At 36.6% G+C, this 20939-nt stretch overlaps 1 protein-coding gene across 7 annotated transcripts in view; it reads left to right on the top strand.

Moving 5' to 3' along the window:
* The window catches only part of CTNNA2 (catenin alpha 2), a 1062093-nt gene that overhangs the window by 185671 nt on the left and 855483 nt on the right, over positions 1-20939 (top strand). For all 7 annotated transcript variants that reach the window (XM_040993624.1, XM_040993620.1, XM_040993627.1 and 4 more), the window contains one exon: positions 19015-19210. In XM_040993624.1, the coding sequence (XP_040849558.1) occupies positions 19015-19210 (196 nt within the window). The remainder of the gene's footprint in view (positions 1-19014; positions 19211-20939) is intronic.

Here is a 20939-nt window from a genome sequence, read left to right as displayed (position 1 = left end):
GGGAGTAGTAGGGGAAGGAAGGAGAGGGACAAAGATCTTTCATTCACTGATTTAATCTCCAGGTGCACATAACATCTAGGCTGGGTCAGGATGCAGCCAAGAACCACAGATGATTCCAGGTCTCCCATGTGGGTTGCAAGGTGTCCAGAACATGAGCCAGCATCTGCTGTCTTTCATGGTGCATATCAACAACATGTGAGATTGAAATTGGACCTGTGGCTTGAACCCGGGCACCCAGACATATATGTGGGCATCACAAGCAGTATCACTCACCCCTTAGCCTCAATCTTCAGATAACTAATTAAGCCGTAGGCAAGTTAGTAAATTTTCCCTGTGTTACATTGTTAGTGAACCAAAAAACATAATTTCTACTGCTGCTAGTCATCAAAACCTGTGAAAAACTCTTTTTCCTTTGAGTATCTAGCTTTCCTCTCTGATACAGATGTAAAGTACAAATGTTTGAGGACTGGTTTTCGTGAATTCTATCTACAAATGAAAGTTGAATACACAATGGATGAAAGGAGATGAGAAATGCCATAAATTGACACAAATACTGGTCAGGTGATGTGTGCAGTAGTTTTCACAGAATAAGATGATTTGTACCTTTGTGGGTCTATACTGATGAATCACAAAATCTGTCAATCAAAATCTAATATAATTAGATCCATTCAACATAACTTTTCTAAGTTTTTTTTAAGTGCTTGTAATCACAAAGAAAATGCTTAAAAAATAATGTTTAAGTTAACCATGGACAGAAATCTCCAATTTTCTTATAAATATAACAAAAAGTAATAAGTTAAATCCAGAAACTCAAATTAGAAGGCTAATAAGATTAATTGCAATATTCTGTAACAGGTTTTTAATCAGAATATGAATTCTTAGGAAAAGAAACACCAGTATCCAGCTGGAGTAATCCTAAAATAAAAGCAACAAAATCATTTCATTTTTTAAAATTTGACTTTTACAACATGACTAGATCTATCCTTACTGCATATCATGGGGTTGTTGAATGATATATATTTACTGCCTGTTGTGCATTAAGGCCAACTGTGACACTGGCCTTGAGGGCAGGCAAAGGCTTTTGGTACAGCCCACGAGTACAGGAAACAGGAAACATGCCTCAAAACTGTCTCCTCAGCGGAGATAGGGGGAAAGCTGTTTGGGTAAGAGAAGGTAGGAGAAGATGGTATGTGAAGGTGCTCTGAGGCGAATTATGTTTTGAGGGTCCTGCATAAAGTTTAGTGAGATGAGCTCCAAAGCTAGATTATGGTAGTCACTTGAACTCTCATTGCTGGGGAGGTCTCACATCTTTCTTCCACAGGTTACAGTATTATTTCAGATTATATGGCTTAGAACTTTCTACTGTTTTTCCCTCTGCATCTGAGCAACAAAATAAGCTTTCTGCAAAAATATGAGATTAATGATTAAAACACAAGGTGATAATCACTCAGGAAAGAAACATAGATCTGTAACAAGAGTTTCTAAAGTTCAAGATGCCCAAAAATAAACCTTGTAAAGGGAATGTTCCAATATCAGTGATACAATTATTGAATAGAATAGAATAGAATAGAATAGAATAGAATAGAATAGAATAGAATAGAATAGAATAGAATAGAATATTGGATCACAATATGGTTTGTGTCACTTTGGCAATCTGAAATAACGATTCTAATAGTCTTATAATTTATCACATTTGTCTGAATTACTTATTCATTCTAAAAATATTTATCAAGGCTATACTTTATGTTAAGAACAATATTAACCTTTTGGAATGCACTGGTAAATTAAACTGCTTAAGATTCCTGCCTTCTTGGGAGAGATATCACTCAATACTGCATCCCCTGCCCCTGGCTCCTTGCTTTGCTGTGGGTTCCTATTGCTGTTGTTACCAGTCATTGTCTGGTAGAGGTGCCCTCTCAATAGGATATAGTACATGGGAAACAAAAGAATGACAGGTGGGAATGCAAATACCCTTCTCATTTACTGTTCTATTCACTTAGATTTTTTTTTTTGGTTCACTGGTTATAACTTTATTAGGCTACACAGGAGGGCAAATGTAAAAATTAGTGTAGAGGATAAAGGAAAAAAATAGATCTTCTAAAGAATACTCTTACTTCTATTAAAATGAAAAGAAATCAAGAATATAAATTGTTCCTTGGGGGAAAAAAAAGGAGTAAAGTGGAGAAAAAAAGGACATCCTAAAAATAAGATAGAGGGCACCATTATAGTTAGCATAAGTGCAAAAAAAAATATGTAGAATATCTTCAGAGAAAAAAAATATCTGTGAAAGAATTGCTGCTCACATAAGATATGATCAGAGAAAGCTTGATGTTTTTAAAGTATGATGACCAAAGTGAACAAAGATGTAGGCTGCTTCGGAGATGGATTTTAAAATGTAAAACAAAATCAAAAAGAAATCTAAAATGGGGACAAAATGTCAGATAAACAGGGCAAAGAATAGACTGGGGAGCATTGTTCAAAATAGTGGAACAAGAAATGATAAGGAAAAAAACATGAGTCATTTTCTAAAATATTCCACTGATTTAATGATCTACAGCAGAATTAATGATCTGCACTAACATATATTAATGCAGGAAGAGGTGGAAGATTCTGAGAGAGGACTGCAAATAATTTCAATGGGGAATTGCATATCCAGCCAGTTGACTGTGAGAATAGGCTAGGGCTAGAGTCAGGCAAAAATATGTGTCTTTGTTAAGAGGCTACTCCTTAATATGCTCCGTCTAAATGAGGAAGTAAACAAATTAAGGCTAAGGACTAGGTATATTGAGGATGGGAAAAAAGGCAGGAATTCAAAGATACCAGCAGAGGAAGTCTTCAGGCTAAAGGCCAAATGCACATGGCAGCCCTAGAAAGCAGCCGTTCTAGGACTGGAGGACAGGGCTTTGGGAAGGGCCTCTTGGTCATCAGAAAAAAAAAATATTGAATCATCACTTGTTAATATGAAAATTATGGTGCTTTTTGCAAATTTTACAGTTATTGAAAGTGTCTGAAGACTTCAGCAACAGCTCTTTATAAAATTGAGTTTTAAAATGGGGCAATAGTTAACTTCAGTAAATAATAATAATAAGACATAGCAGAAAAAAATGTAATGCTCCTACTTGTATCAGAATAAGTCAGCATTGGCAAAGGCATAAAAACCCTGAGGATGGATGTAAAAATAATTGTGCTGCAATATTGGAAGGAAGAACACTGAGGATGCCAAACATTTCATCTTCATAAAAGGAAGTCATAGGGAACATCTAAAATCGAATATTTATAAGTGTAGTATATACTTATGATATGACAATACAGATGCAGATACCAAGAGAAACAGTTTTAGGAAATAAAAGTTATTTCTATGTGTGTGTGTTATCAACAGAGGTGAAAGGAAACTTTTTGATGTAAGTATTTTGGCATTTTTCAAAGCCATTAACTATATTAGTATCCTATTTTGATGAAAGTGAACCTTAATTGTTAGAAATCCTACAAACAGCCTAGGGAATTAACAGCTTCCTGAATAGAAAGATTCAAGCCAAGTCTCCTTTCTACTCTGGGCTTAGTTTGATTAAGCTTCCTCAGACTTTGGTCAGTATAAAGACAAGTGAGACAACAAAGCTCCCTGGTTGAGGGGTGGTAGACTCCTCTGAGAAATGTGGCCAGGCTGCATTGAAAAGCTTTGGCTGCTTTGTGAAAAGATACTGGAGGCTGGAATCTGAACTAAGCTATTCCTGAGATTCCTGTCTTCTGAGCCATTTTAGCAGTGGTGTCTCCTAGACTCTTATTCCATGACTGAACTGACCACCACTGATCACGTGACAGTAGAAAGTGTAAGAGGAAATGTGATGAAAGTAAAAATCAGAGACAGAATGTCATTTGAAGCGTCAGAATTAGGTGAAAACCCAGCTCTCCGGGGATAGATACCAAAGCAGGAGGTAAAACTGTCATCAGGGGCTATGTGGGACATAGCAGTAACAAAGCACAGGAAACGATTGCTGTTTCACAGGTTTTTCTAGAACCTAGCAATTCTTTATGTATACATGTCCCAGAGTGGGCCTGATGCAGAAGAGGCTCATAATCTGGTCCAGGACCAATGTCCTCAAGATTGAACTGTAGTTTTGGTTAAGATCGATACAGATGTGTATGTCTCTTGAGTTCCTTATCTCAGGACAATGACTCTTTGCAGTATCTTGAAGATCATTTGCTTTTGAACTTTTAGAGTCCTCTAAGTCAGATTTGATGTTGGGGACTTGTTCTGTTGATATGAAAGCAATAAAAGAAGGCAACAGATATTATTTCTAAATTTTAGTAGTATTATCTACCTTGCAGCTAACTATATTCTCTGGTTTATCTTCTGAAACAATGTTTACTACTTTTCAGATAAAGTGCATTTATTGAGATATTTCAGTGTACATCATGATAGAATAGTTAATATCAAAACACTTAGAAAGTTCATCTTTCTGTCTTTCTAGTAAAGACATTGGATGTTAGAAACCTCAGCAAAAGATTTAGATATGCATTCTTGTTTTATTGGAAAGGAGCTTTTCAGTTACATTGCTTTTCGAAGGGTGGTGCTGCGTGTGGATTTTCTTCCCATTTTTAGTGCCTGAGTAGCTGTTGCATGTTTGGATAATGAGTTTTAACGGATGTTAATATCTTACTCTCTGCTTGAATGGCTTTCTATCAAAAGATATGAACCTTCTCTCTATTACAATAACAAGTTACCAGCATGAGCTAAGTAGACTGTGGATGTTGTTTCTAGAATGCTTGATAAGTGGGTGTATCTTCATGTACCACACTTGAATATTCTATGGTTGTATGAAAAAGTCTATGCTAAGTTATAGCAGGATTGTACCTCAGTTGGTTTTGAAGGAAATTTGTATGCACACTGCAAGCCTGTGCGGTCACCAGATCAGCTCTAACAGGACAGCAAATATTTTTTTGAAGATGATGTGTAACTTAAGAGTTTTGGAACTCAGTCTTGCCACCCATGCATTCAGTACTTTGTCTCCAGGAGGGTCATATGTACGAGTTGCAGCATTACCTCACCTCTTGCTATGTTGGTTCAGTTTAGGACTGATCTTTTGATTTGGATTCTATGCCTTTTTTCTCTCGGGAGTGAATTGTTTGTACCAAGGCTGAGGCACTTAGTGCTTCAATATCTGTAGAGTATCTGTGTCTGATCTTATTTGTATTACTAACCTATATCCTGCCTCTAGATCATTCAGCCACTGAGTGGATCTTACTTACAATAGACTGATTGAATTGACCCATCAGCTGCCTAGCCTGGAAGGTCTGAAATTCTTCAGCCACCCTCCCAGGTCTGTCCTGTTGTGTGTTACTGGCTGCTTTGACAGCCAAACAGGGGGCATCATAGTACCAGCTGCTATTACCAGCTGTTTTTTCTGTTGGCTTCCCCTATTTTTCCTCCCCCTTCCTGTCTATTCTATTCTCAGTTAGATCTGGATTATTTCTAGTGTATATATGCTTGATAAAAATGTGTCATCTTTTAGGGGAAAAAGCTTCAAGCAGGGGAAGCTGAGTATACAAAAATTCGTAGTGTGGTTCGGTGCCCTAATGTTCCCATGGATTTACCCATTTCTTCTCTTACTTTAGTTATGACTCTTTTAAGAATGGGAATCAGCTGTTTTTCTCAGATATTGAGGGAATGGAGTAGAATGAATGTTGATTACTTAAGATATTTACGTTCAACACTAGTGCCACTTTGAAGACAATGAGTAAGCCTTCAGTGGGTGGCTTGTCTTTGCAGTACTCCTTCTGGTACCTACACTCTTGGAAGTGTGCTGCCCTAGACTTCCTTCCTTTCCTCTGCTATGAGCATCACAGCTAGAAGGGACCATGAAGGATCCTCTGTCCAAGACAATGTCTATGTGTGTTTTCACATTCTGGGCCTGGGCCCAGAAAGTGAGCTGTTTGGCCTTTCATTCTGTCCAGAAATTGTAGTTTCAATGGCATGTTGAAATACAACTTTCGGATTATGATGCTCATTTTATATTTATTTCACTAAAATAAAAGATTTCAAAATTCTTAAAACCCAACTTGCTATTCCAACATAGAATGTAAGATGTTAAAGTTATAAGGATGTAATAGAAAGAGCCTGAATGTGCTGCTACTGACTTCAGTGTGACTGTAAGTAAGGATCCATCAGCTGTTGCTTCTCATCATTGATATAAGGTTGAGATCTTTATTCAGAGTGGTTATGCAGATTATGCTTAATTAATTAAGATAAAGCATATTAAGTACCCAACAAAGCTGCTGTCACAAAGTAGGTGTTACTGGAAGTGCTTTCTTTGTTGGCAAAAGGGCCAGATAATGATTATGCGCTTATACTTTTCGAATGTTCTAATGTCAAGGATAAATTCATAACATAGACCTTGGTATTGGAGAAGGCCTGAGAGTAACTCTTTGAATATTATTGGCTATTATCTCCTTCAGTGCTTATTTGAGTTTCTTAGAAAATCTAATTATGTTTTTGTAGCAAAAGACTCTCTGACATCTTTAAAACATTTTTTTTAACCATCCTTCTTTACTTTTTAGGTTTTCAAAATTGCTAATGCCTTGTTATAAAATACCTTCCTCAAATCAGCTTGATGCCTTGGAAATGTTCTCTTATTCCTTTCTGTAAAATTTCTTTGATTCAAAGATTTACCATAGATAATACGGAGTTCTTTCCCCTGTGCTGCTGGAGGGATACTGTGCTATTCTAGAAGAAGCAGTAAAGTGCAGTGAGTGAGTGATGAGAGGCCACTGATGTTGCTTATGAAGTGCATGTGAATAAAGCACTCTGGACATTTTTCTATGTGCCAGGTGACCTGTGGTCTGACATCTCTGAGTATAGGGGCATAAGAGGGGAGTCATTTGGGTTTAGGCATGTGTAATATCTAAAACTTAGCCAGCAAATTTTCAGACATATCCTTTTTTTCTGAAGCTTTTTATGCTTGGAAGACATACTTTTAGCTATTGACAGTAGATTGACATCATCCTGGCAAATAAAAACACTCAAGTGAATTCCTGTGGAATCCCATGTTTAATTCCATATAAATTCTCTCTGTCTCTTCCTTTGTAGATATACATGCATGTATATGTGCTTATATAGAGAGATATAGATTTAGAATATATACTGTATATAGCATATATATATAATCTTATAGAAGAGTCAGTAGGTAAGGCATGTATTTATATGTTATAACGAAATATCTAATTTTCCCTATATATAAAATATAATAATGTGTATATACAGTGTAATAGTAGACATATAATATACATATATACACATATACATATAAATGATATAAATGGTCAAAACAATAGAAATGTATAAAATTCCAGATCACTTATTCAATTTTGAGTTTATAATTATATTTTGAAAAACATTTACTGGCTATAAAAATAAGTTGGTTTTTAAATAGTCTAATTAGGCAATCAGTTGTGTTGCTTATCTGTATTCACAAAAAAGCAAATGGGAAACCGGAAGTGACTACAAATTGCTTAATTAGTCCAATTAAACACCTGCTTAAGACTTCCTTGTTTAGCAAATCCCTCACTTCTCAAAATCACTAGCAAAATCATGCTAAAAATATAACTGCAAGATGAACATATTTAATTTGAAAAGTTGAACTAGTTCCCACTTTACAAAAATATATAAAAAAGATATATGTGAATTATGCATTGCTTATAGTAAATGGATAAGATTATGCTGTTAATGTTACTTAGTGTTTTTTCATATATATTTGATTTAGAAGCAAATTGTTTTAAAAAGTCAGTAAAGTTCATATCTGAAGAAAATTATTGACTGTGTTGAAGAATTTCATAAGGTACTCATGAGCCACCTAAGTGACCTGGAAAGATTTCAGAAAATGAGGTTTCTTTTTAAAAATAAATCTATTTTTACTTGAAAGATTTGGGTGGGGGAGACAGAAATCTTATATCCACTTATTACCCAGATAACTACCACAGCCAGAACTGCGTTGGTCAGAACCTGGGAGCCAGGAGTTTGTTCTGGGTCTCCCATGTGAATGCAGGAGCCAACAAAACCTGGGCCACCCTCCACTGCTTTCCCAGGTCACAAGCACAGAATTGGATCAGAACTAGAGCAGCAGGGACACAAAGTGGTGCCAGCATGGAGTACTGGTACCCCAGGTGGAGGGTTAGCTTGCCACACCACTGTGCTGGATATGTAGGCTTCTGACATTGCTTTGCTAACCCCTCTGAATTTGTACATAAGGAAACCCACTGTGATTAATATTCTCTCAATTATTTTAGCTTCTCGTTGGTGGTAGGAACATTTCAGGCATTTGTATATAAAACTTTTCATCATTAATCAAACAAGAATCTTACTAGTATATGGAGTGTAATAATTTGAAGCAAACTGGAAATGTAGTTTGATTTATAGCTGAAAAATAAATTTGAAGATACCTTTCTGTAGGATTACTCTGTTAACCAGTGACTGGTCTAGGTTCAGGTTCAAATATTCTAACCTCAGAAGTCAGTATTTTCTCTAGAGATAAAATTACCGTTTGGGACACTCACAGTCCAGACTGGAGTCCTGGTTCTACTTTAAGTTCAACTTCAGCTTCATTGGATTGTATTCACAGCTGCTGGCTTCAGGATGACTGAGCCCTAGTCATTGCCAGAATTTGAAATAAATCAGTAGATGGAAGAGCTTGCTGTCATTATCTCGTTCTTGTGTGCCTTCTCTCCTTCTCAAATTTATAGGTATTCTGAAAATGCTGTTTTCTCCATGGTTTCGTTGAATAATTTTGAAGCGTCACTTTTGTTACAGAACTGTTTAAGCTTCCCAACGTCCTCGCATCCCTGTAAGGTACACATCTCAGTGTTATTTTTTCAAAATGGGACATTGAGTCTCAGATTCTGTCCTTTCTTACCCAGATATGAAATAGCAGCCTTCTAGGCCTATTTTTTTCATTGCCCCATTCCAGTTCCTTTAACTGACATTTCACTTTATAATAATATTGGAAGTTTCAGCAGTTGATCATGTAGGACCCATTCTGCAACATGAAAATGCTAGTCCTGGTTTTAAGGAGAAATGCTATCCTGATTTAGAAAAATGTGTTCCTTAATTTTTTATGAATTGTCCAAATAAAGTTTCACAAGCAGATTCTTGACAAGTGTAATTACAGCCTGCTCATTTTCTCCTTTATTTCATCAACAGTTCTCAAAGTGCCGATGCCTGTGAAGCTGTTCTTAGGGAATTCAGCTTGACAATGTGGCAGTGCATTCAAGTGGAAGGCTGGATTCTATGTATAAGGAATCTGGCCCTACAGTAAAATGTCAGTGTGGACTTTTCTGAAGTCATTGGCATTTTATCAGCAGTTTATGACTTAATGGGAGAATAATGATGTACTCTTACATTTAAAATTAGAAAAATGCTGGAAGATGATGCAATTATTTCTTTGGAAAGCAAGGGGGCCTTCTAAAAAGGGATATGTCATACATCCTATAATTAAATTATGCAGCCACATCAGTTTTCTTACCATAAAAGCAGTTGAATGTGGCATTAGAAATTTGTACTGCATATAGAATTAGGCAAATGTGTTGACCATTATCTTAGGGGACTACACTGGTAAAATCAGGAAAATTAAAATCTGCATTATTTTTCTTCCCAGATCCAGGAGTTGTTGTAGACAAATTTCTTGTCCAAGTGAGAGTGAAAATGCTTTTTATTTCTTTGTTCTTAATACATGTGCTTAAGCAAGTTAAACATGTTGGGCATATTTGGAGAGCACTTAGGATTCTATTAAGACAATAAAGATTGCATTATCAATTATGACTTTTTATTCTAGAGGAGAAAGTAATCAGTAAGAAAAAGGATGAGAATTTGTGGGCATTTTTTTAAATTTTTTGTTTCTGAAAGAAATGTATTCTGTGTGCTAGTAAGGAAGTGATTCTTTTCACATATCTTAGTACGTGTTCTGTCGAATATACCCAACTAAATCTTCTCAGGATTGTTCCTTTGATACAAGACAAGAGTCACAACTTGCAAATATTAATAAATGCTAATGGTTTGGGTGCTTTTCATTTCGGTACAAGGTCCAACCATATTTTTTAATATCTATTTGTTAATAATATAAAATTTCCTATCAGCATCTCCAATTTGGGTTTAAATTTATATTTTAAATATTTCATTGTGACCAAAATTTGACAAGTGTATTTTTGATATATGTCATTTAACGAAATAGTGGAATCAGTGTAGTACACATAAATATACAGAAAAAATATGTAGGCTAGCATTGCTCCTGTGCTCCAGAGAGGGAGAAAGAGAAAGTGGGGAAGGGAGGAGAGAGTACAAGTAAGGGAACGAGAGCACAAGGGAGAGAAGCAAAGAAATTCAATACACTATACAATGAGAGAAAATGATTCACAATTTTTAATTGTTAATATGAAGTGTACATACTATACTCCATGCTGGGAAGTTTCTGTCAGCACATTTAGGACATTAAGTGAGAAAAAACAGATTACTAATTCGAAGTAGCATAGCTTTTGGGAAGCCTGAATGTTCCACTATCCTCTGTTTTATTGGTGACTTAAGACCAGTAGGATGAGCTTGATTATCATGTGTCTTGGTGAAGATCGCTTTTGATCAAGCCTATTGGGAGTTCTGTGCCCCTCCTGGATGTTGTTTCCCAATTCTTTCTCTAGATTAGGGATTTTTTCCTTTAGTATTTCATTAAATATATTTGTAAAACCAGTTTCTCTTTCTGCACCTTCTGGGACTCCCCTAACGTTTATATTAAGGCCTCTTAATAGTGTCTTTCAATTCTTGAATACTTTTTTTGGCCTGATCCAGCTCTGCTTCCAGCTTTTTGTTTGCTTCCCCCTGATGACAGGAAATATCTTCCAATTTTGAGATTCTTTCTTCTGCTTGCTTCATTCTATTTTGGAGACTCTCCACTGTATGTTTAATTTGCTCTACTGTGTTCTTAATTTCTGATAGATCAACGTTGATTTGCTTTAGTGCTGATATTGCTTGTGTAAAATATTCCTTAAATTCTTTGAACTCTTGTATGTGCTTCTCATTGATGATCAGAAGCTCTATAATGAGTTTTCTGAATTCTGTGTCCCCCATTTTCTCAGTGTATTCTTCAATTAACTCTGAGATTGGCATAGGGATTTGCGCCTCTGCAGGGGAGTTTTCAGTAATATTAATTGTGCCTTTGTCTCTTCTTTTGCTCTTGTTCATTGTACTTCTGGTTAGCAGACTTTTCTCCTTAGAGCAGGTTTCCAAGCTGTGTCACTCATAGGTCCTAGTTCAATTTTCTTGATTGTGTTTGGTACCCAGTAGTTTGTTTGCATTCACTTGTGCCACTCCCTGCAGCAAGTTTTAGACATGAACTCTTGTGTTAGCCTTCCTCAATGATCTCTGTAGCCCCAACTCCTGGCTTACCATGGTCCAATTCCTGTGATTCTGTGCTGTGGCTGCACTGTTGTTTGTGTAACGTTTCTTCCACCTCTGGTTTGAGCAGTTTCCTGGACTAGGGAGACACCAGGTGTCCTAAATAACTAGGTTGTCGGTGGTGCTGGTTTTGCTGGAACTTGCTGGCCATTAGGTCTGAGGGCCACATGGACTTATTTTGGCCCTTATGATGCAAAAGTCGGTATTATTTTCCCTGTGAGACCAGTGCAATACACTGAGCTCACTGAGCTTGCTCCCAGCTCAGTGCTTGTGCACCTCCCTGTTATCCCTGCAGTTTTAAAGCCTTTGCCACACTGTACAGAATGGCACCTGATATGCCATTGGTGGAGTTCTTGATCTGCTGACCGTGAGATCTGGGAGCTACCTGGACCTATTTAGGGTAGAACGTGTAGGATGTCACCTTGGTGCAGTGCACTGAGCTAGAAATGAGTTCAACTCCAAGCTGAGGGCATGCCCAGTCCCATTTCACAGCCTTTGCCTCCCTGTACAAAATGGTGCCTAATGCAGCTCTAGTGGGGTTCTGGCTATGAAATCTACCCTGTTCTTGCATCAGCTGCTTGGGGTATACTGCTCTGTCTCTGCTCCTGGTTGAATCAAACAAATCAGCGGGGCTGGAAGTTCTTTTCCTGGGTTCACCTGCTGAGCTCCCTTCCCACGTGACTGCTGATGGTTCTCCAGCTGCCAGTGGAGCTCAGTTTGCTGCTTATTGACTGGGACTTAAGTAGCTGGTCTCTGCAACACAACAGCATTGTCTCAGCTCCTTTCCGGTATCCTTCAATCTTCAGTTGCCACTCTGCCCCCAGCCTGTGCTCTCCTATTTCCTAGAATGTGCCCTCTCTGCTTCACCCTGGCTAATGATTCTACATCTGCTTAAATGTACCCTTATCCTATTCCACCATCTTGATTTCCCCAAGCTTCTAGCTTTGACCTGGCCCAGTCCTAGCTGTTGTAGTCATGAGGGGAATGAACCCAAATGCCTCTCTGCTGTCTCCCCCTCCCTCTATCAATTGACCCTACGAAAATTTTAATATATATAATATATATAATGCATATATTTATAATTATATAGTTTAAGATAGTATTTCTATTTATAATTTATATTATATATTCATCAAATATATGTCACACACATACACACTGAGGTATTTGGTTAAAGTTATCCCTCCTAACATAAATGACAGCTGTTTCTTCTGCAAACCACATGAAAGTTCATAAAGTCCACAGGAATATTTTTAAAAAATCCATTAGATTAATTTGTTCAGGTATTTATTTTATATATATGTATATGTGTATATATATACACAAATATTTAATGCTAATGTCATATACTAAAAGCATTTACTTATTGCTTCAAATTCATATTTAATATTTTCTTTAGTTTCTGTAGGTTTATCTTGCAAAGAATTATAATCTGCTTTTAAAAAGTTGTAGATCATGGGAGACAGTGGTGATGGTTACAGTAATTGAATTTCTGCTCCCTAATTTGCAGAACTTTTCTTATTCCTTCCTTCCCTCTCCATCTCAAACGCATATTTTAAAAATACCTAGAAACTGAGGCCTGATGAAATAAAAATATATGACTTACCTTACGGTAAAACACATTGCAACAAAGAGAAAAGAATGGCATCATTGCCATTGTACAGGAATGGTATGTCTACTCTTAGGACATTAGATAATGAGCAGTTATAGCTATCTATGGAGTGAAACAGCACATGGAGACTCTCTATCTCATTCTCAATCTCATTCTCCTTTATCCTGTCCCACTCTCTTCCTTCCTACCTTTATCTGTGTGTATAAAACTCTCCCTTTCAAATAAATAAAATTATGTTAAAATAAATATTTTTAAGATAATGGTTAGAAAAAGAAATAAGCTTGTTGGCGGATGATGTATATTGCTTTTCAAGCCACGTGAGTCTTAAGAATGAAAAGATTATTTTTAAAGCGTTAACCAGAAGGCATTTCCAGGGGGGAGTGGATTTGAGTCAATAGTGTTAAATGTGGCAGAGTGTTATGATGAAATAAAAATAATTTGACATTGAAAACATATTAATTACCTTCGTGATGCATCAGCTTGGGATGACTCTGCTGCAGGAGGTATCTGGATGAAAGTGAAATTTCAGTGGGCTGAAAACTGAATGGAGAGAAACGAACACTTTAAACATATGCTTCTCTTTAAAAACAATTGGCAGGGACTAGCAAAATCTGAACTCACTAGTGAGGGTTTAAGAGCCTTTCAAGGATTGTTCCACCACATTTGTTTAAACCTACTTCCTATCTCATTCACAGATTGTCCTTATTTTTAAATAAGACCAATCTCCCTACTGCCATGGAAAACATCAGGTTCACTTCTACATGTTTATGTTTTAATTCCTAGTCTCTGTTGTTGGTATTTGAATTTTCTATTTTTTTCTCTATTGAACAAAAAATTATACTTGCAGATTCATTGAGAGACAAAGAAAGCATGTAGTCCTGAATGATTCTTGGCATGAGTAGAAGTTGGAGGTAAGAACAGCTGGTTAGGGTAGTTGAAGGCTTAATATTCTACCAGGTACTTGCAAAGAATAAGCCACTTTTAAGAGCTTGCCAGTCAGCTGCAGTAGGCACCTAAATTTGTGATTACTATCTACTTGCCTGGTGTTGCTTTGGATATAATCTCAGATACCTGCAGTTCCTACCGTTGTATTGAAAGAATAGCTGACAACTTTTTAATGAGAACATGTTCTTGGTACTCCCCTTATTCTAAAAGACCCAGTTGTGGATCCAAGTATATCCTTATATGAACTTCTACATTCTATGAGAATTGTTCATTTTGACACTTTCCAATTTTCTTGAGAGGTGGTGAATTCTTCCACAGGGCTGAGTAGTGGTTTTTGTCATTAAAAGCTCTTTAGTTTTGGGACCAACGTGTTAACCTATTGATTAAAAGTCCTTGCCTTGCACGCTCCAGGATCCCATATAGGCACCAGTTCTAGTCACAGCTACTCTGCTTCTCTTACAGCTCCCTGCTTATAGACTAGGAAAGCAGTAGAGGACTGCCCAAAGCCTTGGGACCCTGCACCCATGCAGGAGACCCAGAAGAAGCTCCTGGCTTCAAAATGACTCAGCTCCGGCTGTTGTGACCACTTAGGGAGTGAACCAAAGGACAGAAAATCTTTCTCTCCGTCTTCCTTCTCTCTGTAGAACTGACTTTCCCATAAAAATAAGTAAATCTTCAAAAGAAAAACAAAACTTTAGTTTTGAATCTTAAGGATCTTTTCATGGGTGAGCAACAAATTTTCTCATCTTTTACTTATTGAATGTCACTGTTACACAAGAGCCCTAAAATTTGTCACTTGGTTAGTTAAGAGAATTTTGAAATCTTATTTCTCCCTATTTTACTCTGATCTGACATACAGTGCTCTTCTATTTGTTAAGCCTGATATGCTTGATTATGTGCAATGGAGTACTGAAAGAAAGGAAAGTAAAATATTGCTTGGCTTTACACTAGCTTCAGTAAATGCATTCATGTAATTAGATATCTAAATAATGATACAGAGTGAAATGACAAACCAGTAGGATACAAATAGCACATTGAGACAGATGTAAAGAGCCTACGGTTAAAAAATAGAACAAGGGAAGACTACTGAGTTCTAAAGTTGTAGAGATTGTACAATATAGGGCACAGGAATACTTTAATCCTTATTTTCTTGATGCTAAGTAAACTAGAGTTGAGCATGAGGAGGTTAATTTTTTTTTTTACCTAGGGTGAATCTCTAAGTCACATTTCCTTACCCTTAAAATGCAAGTTAGAAATAAAGTAGATGAGCTGTAGCTTTTACAATTTTAGCTATAAGTATAGGCACAGCTCAAGAACAGTGAAATTGCTTAAAATCAAAGTGAAAATGACAGCTTTAAAATGGAAGAATAGGAAAACTTATAATAGTATAGAATATCACAGATTCTTAGAGGAGGATGAGAGAGTGTGCATAACTAGTGGGGGATGTGGTGATGGAACTGTATCAATTATCATGGTAAGGACCAAACTGAGGATTCCCAAAAGTAGTTTAGCTCTCAAAAGATAAACTGCGTTTCCAACCTACCATTGGATCTAAATCACTTCAATATTTCCATTGAGATATTTGTTCAACTGGTCCAAATTTCATCACCAAGAGTCATGTGTATGCATATCACAAATCTCTTCTTTATTGGAAGCATATTAATTTTACACAATAAAAAAGTGGAAGTGAGTCAAAGAAATTTTTCTTGGGGTAGTTCCCTTGGCTTAGCAGATGAAATTTTCATCTGTGGCATTGGCATCTCTTATGGGTACCTATTCCACTACTAGCTGCTCAACTTCCAGTCCTGCTCCCTGCTAATTCACCGGGAACACAGCAGAAGAGGATCCAAAAGCATGGGCCTCCGTACCCACATGGGGGACTTGGAAGAAGCGCCTGGCTTCTGGCTTCAGCCTGGCCCACTCTTGGCTATTGTAGCTATTTGAGGAGTGAACCATGGGATGGAAAATTCCTTTCTGTCTTTTCTTTTCTTTTTGGAACTTTGCCTTTCAAATTAAAAATAAGTCAATCTTAAAAAAAAAGAAATGCACTTGATTTCTTCCTGATTTACTATGCAAATATCTGCAATGCTAATCCTGGAATAAACTGAGCAAAAATTTCATCTTTACAGTCTTCTCATTTAAGAATGTAATACATCTCCTTGATGTCACTATTATGTTCTTTACTAAAATGCTATATGCTCCAAATAGGTCTAAATTTTATGTTCTAGTTATCTCTGACAATATCAACTTATAATTGCCAATAGTGGAATATTTAAAAGCTGTATTTCTCATGTATTACTACTATACTGTCAGATTTCTCATTATTTATCTACCATTTCTTCAGCATGCTTTTTGCCATTAAAAGAATTCTAATTGTCTTATTTACATTTTCTTGAGAATCATGTTTATTCACCACTAATGCTGACATTGTTTTATGTCTACCTTTTAATACTTGGTTTCTTTTTTATCTAACTTATTGGCTTCACCCTCACAGGGTAGCAACTGAAGCTAAACCTATTTCTTTATTTTAAAATGATTAAGAAATGAACCTTTATGGAAATCCATAACTTTCTTCCTACTTTATTTTCTTCCATCTATGAGTAAATATGAAATTATACTAAAAGAGGATTCAACTCATTTGATTCTTTGGGAAGTAATCATATTTTCTTAGTAACTTCTTGGTACCATTCTATATTTTCTCTGTAACTATAGCCATTTTATGAACATGGTGTAAATTGTGCTTATTACAGTATGTACAAAGACTTGAAATTTGTTTACCTCAATAGAAAAGAAATCCATATTATAGATATTAACCTATTTTGTTAGTTTCACTGTCAGCTTTGCTTCTTAACACTTTTAGTACACCTAACCTGAATAATCCTTCTAATTTGAGAAGTCAAAAAATCAAATTCAAAATTCCTAAAAGTGGTGCATATATTGAAGATCAACCAGATTCAAAATAAGATATCTTTCAATTTAAGAGTTTAGCCTAAAATGAGATGTTACAAACGGTTCCTGCATGTGCCAGAGGACTTGAGTGTTTCTATCCAAGTTTTGAATATTGTAGAGCTGTGGTTTCTGCAAGAGTAGGATGGTAATGTGTAAGAGTAAATCTTCCATAAGGAGAAAAATTTTACACCTCAGAAAAGCAACCTCTGTGACTGCTGTTTTATAATGCTTGCCATATTGTGGATAGCATTGAAAAGAGTGTGATGAAGAGAGAACTATGGGAAATTCTTTGTAGTTCAACTTCCTGGGACCTAAGAATGAAGTAGGCCAAGAGTGAAGCAGGTGTGAGGCTTCTTCTGAAGTTTCTGCACTCTTTTCTCCAGGATCATTCTTGGAGCCTTATTGGATGCATGGGAACTGCCTAGCTTTGAACTGGCCAACTGCCTGGTCAAGGTGGTGATAAACCTATGAAAGACCTGTGTTATGGCGGGGTCTGTCAGGGGAGCCTTTGAAGCTGATTGATAATCAGAGAATAAGGGAAAAGAACCACCTATAGCCCGAGTGTCCAGCACTATTAGAATAAACAATAAAAGTGTTCATTATGTCACCGTGTATCTAATCACTTTCACTCTCTAGGTGGCCTTAAGTCATACAGGCTGTGGCTTTAAGGTTTAAAAACCATTGAATTTAGTGGACTAGTATAGCAGATTGTCCACGTTTCACTTGTGCTTGCTGTCCTAGCGGATAAATAAAAGCCTCTAAACTTTAGCATCTTTGTGTTTAGTGTGGTCTCTGCTCAATCTGGTAACAAGGTAACAGTACATTTGTCCTGTCTACACATTGGATAGTCTCTCCACTAGGGTCTAACATCCTCATTTTTTAGTGACTTTACTTTTTTGTCTATTATATGTACTTCTTTTTTATAGAGTCTTTAATTCACTGTGTCTGATTCTTCATCAGTCAGTGAGCTGGATGTGACAGCTGTCAATACTGTATGAATCACTGCTTCAATATTGGTTTTACCTGTATCCCTCATCTGAGTGCACATTTACTTAGCACTTTTTTTTTTCTGTCGGTGTAATGTCTTTTCCCTATGAACTGCATGGATTTTAATTGAGACTTTGTCTAATTCCTCTGCTTGTTCTGAGATTTAGAATAAACATCAGAGGCTACAGTATTTGAGATTTTCTGTGGACTTTCTCGATAACCTCCAAGAAAGTCTCCAGTCTGCTAACCAGGATAAATATCAGTGGAAATAAACCACAAAACTTACGTTTTTACAAAGCTGACAAAAAAAAATATGGCAGTAAACATGACTGTCAGCGTTGGCTGAACAGAATATGGGCCAGTGCAGTTATTTGCTTTCCAAGCCTGCACTGGTAGAAAGTAGAGCTTCAGAAGCCTATAGAAAATAAGAAATTGCTTGAAAGATATTAAAAGCTTTGATAGCAAATTAAAGCATTAAAAATACCATGCTACAGTAAGTTCTGTAAATGACACATATGTCTAAATTATGGCACTTAGAAAAGAAGTGATAATAAATGCAATTTTGAATTTGGGAATTTCAGCTGGTTAATTAAATGTTGAACCTAAATCATCTTATCTCCCCACATCAAGTTTATATTTTTTGTAAAAAAATATAATCAGAAATAGCAAAAAGTTACTCTCTGACTTTCAGGACTCCGGACTGAGTATTGGTTCTCTTAGTTTGATGCCTGAATAACAGTTCTGCCTTTTTCTTCTGTTTTCTTGTCTCCTTGAGATTGTTGATATCAGTGAGCACTTTTATTGTCAGTGTGTCAGAGTACAACCTCCAGTGAATTGGAAACTTGGAACAGGTGGCAAGTCTACTGTGTGCTTTTCTTTCTAAATGAAACAAGGGGCAGATCTTGATAGTATTCCACCCTTTCCGTGGTGAAGTTGTGTGGTAAAGATTTATGATTTATCATGTGATTTAGTAAACATGCCATATTTAGGAATTGTGTGATGATAGTATTATATCTCTCATTAAGTTTGCACTGATTTTACAGTTTGGGGTTTCTATTTTGTGTATTTTTTTTTTTTTTTTGCACTGAAGGTGACAACGCTTGTCAACACAAGCAACAAAGGCCCATCTGGTAAAAAGAAAGGGAGGTCAAAGAAAGCCCATGTCCTGGCTGCGTCTGTGGAGCAAGCCACCCAGAATTTCCTGGAGAAGGGTGAGCAGATCGCCAAGGAGAGTCAAGATCTCAAAGAGGAGTTGGTGGCTGCTGTGGAGGATGTGCGCAAGCAAGGTAGGCAGAATGGTGTCCGTCAAAATAGGGTCATGCTGATGTGCCAATGGTGGGCTTTTCAAAATGTTTAATCACAGGGTAGTCTTTGCTATAAACTTGTAATTTTTAAGGTTTCTTGACTTTAGGTGGAGGTTTTTTGTTGTGGTGATACAGTGTAGATACATAGACTCTTTGTCAGCTGTTCTTCAAGTTGTTTTCCATGAGTAGACTGGAATATACTCTTATGTGTAACTTAAGCCTTAGGGATACTGGAATATGAAGATGTCATGGTTACAAAGTCTGAATACATAGAATTTTCATGGCAAGAAAATTATTTTGCTTGATGTGATCCCCAAATTTGTATTTTCCATTCACAACTTTCCCCACAGATTTAGTTAGTTACCAATTATTATATGTGTGAAGCACTTAGAAAAATTTTATTTGTAGCACAAGAGACATAAAAAGTTATTATCTTAAAAGTTTTATAGAGTCTACCTAAGTAATGGTGAGTGTATTTGGGTTGCTCAAAAAGTAATCTCCAGAAATTTCTGTTTTTGAAATTGGGTAACTACTTACACCCAAAGCTCTCTCTGCGAATCCCCGGGCATCCATCATTCTGCTTTTGATCCCATGACTTTGACTGCTGTGGAAACCTCATGTAAGTGCAATCATAACATCTTTTTGTGATGGTTTACTTAGCATAACTCCTGAAGGTTTACACATATCGCAGCTTGTGCCAGAGTTTCTTTTCAGGACTCAATAGTGTCCTACCACTGTGTAGCTACACTGTGTGCATTCCTTCATCCATAGACATTTAGGTTGCTTATCTTCGGGGACTTTTGTGAATTACTGTATGAATATTGGTGTACAGATACCTTCTTGATACTGTTTTTAGTTAATTGGGGGATATTTCTGGAAGTGATATTGTTGGATCATATATTAACTACATATGAATATGTAATACTTACATATACTTTTTCGAGGAATCCACATACTGTTTTCCAGAGGCACCATGGGATCCGACTCTCCCAATGATAGTGCATGAAGTCAGCTTTCCCTGTATGCTTACCAGCACATGTTTTTCTCCTTTTTGTGCCTTTGATGTTAGACATCATAGTGAATGTAAGGAGACATCTGATTGTGGATTTGAAATGCTTAATTATGGTGAAAGTGTTTTAATAATCTTTTAATTTCAGACTAATTTTAACTTTACAAAATTAAAAGGGTAGTGTTGGAAAGAGTTCCTTATACTCCATACCATATGGCACCTATTGTTGAGTTATTACATTAACGTTTTTGTCACAATCTGCTAACTTCCCCTAATTTTTTCAACCCAAAGTCCGTATGTCACTCTTACCACTTATATCCAGTATTCAACACTTTGTATTCATACTTTTTTTTATGTTTCTCACATCTGAGGAATACATGTAGTATTTGTTTTTATATGTCTGGATTAATTTTTTAACATGATGATCTGTAGTTTCATGTATTTTGCCCCAAATGACAAGAAAATATTCTTTATTTATAGCTGAAAGGGACCCAAACACTTGGGCCATCATCCACTGCTGTCCCAGGTGCATTTGCAGCGAGCTGAATTGCAAGTGCAGCATCTGGGGCTTGAATCAGCACTCACATGATTCTGGTATTGCAGGTGGTGGCTTAAATCACTTACACCATAATGCCAGTCCCTTAATGTAAATGACAGAGTTTGCAAGGAGTTTTTCGTTTATGTGAATGGAATATCACACAG

The sequence above is a fragment of the Ochotona curzoniae genome, unplaced genomic scaffold (genome assembly GCF_017591425.1).
Source record: "Ochotona curzoniae isolate NIBS_2020 unplaced genomic scaffold, NIBS_Ocur_1.0 contig_883, whole genome shotgun sequence".
NCBI classification, from domain to species: Eukaryota; Metazoa; Chordata; class Mammalia; order Lagomorpha; family Ochotonidae; genus Ochotona; species Ochotona curzoniae.
The sequence above is the reverse complement of the archived record's forward strand: the minus strand, read 5'-3'. Positions and strand labels throughout refer to the sequence as shown.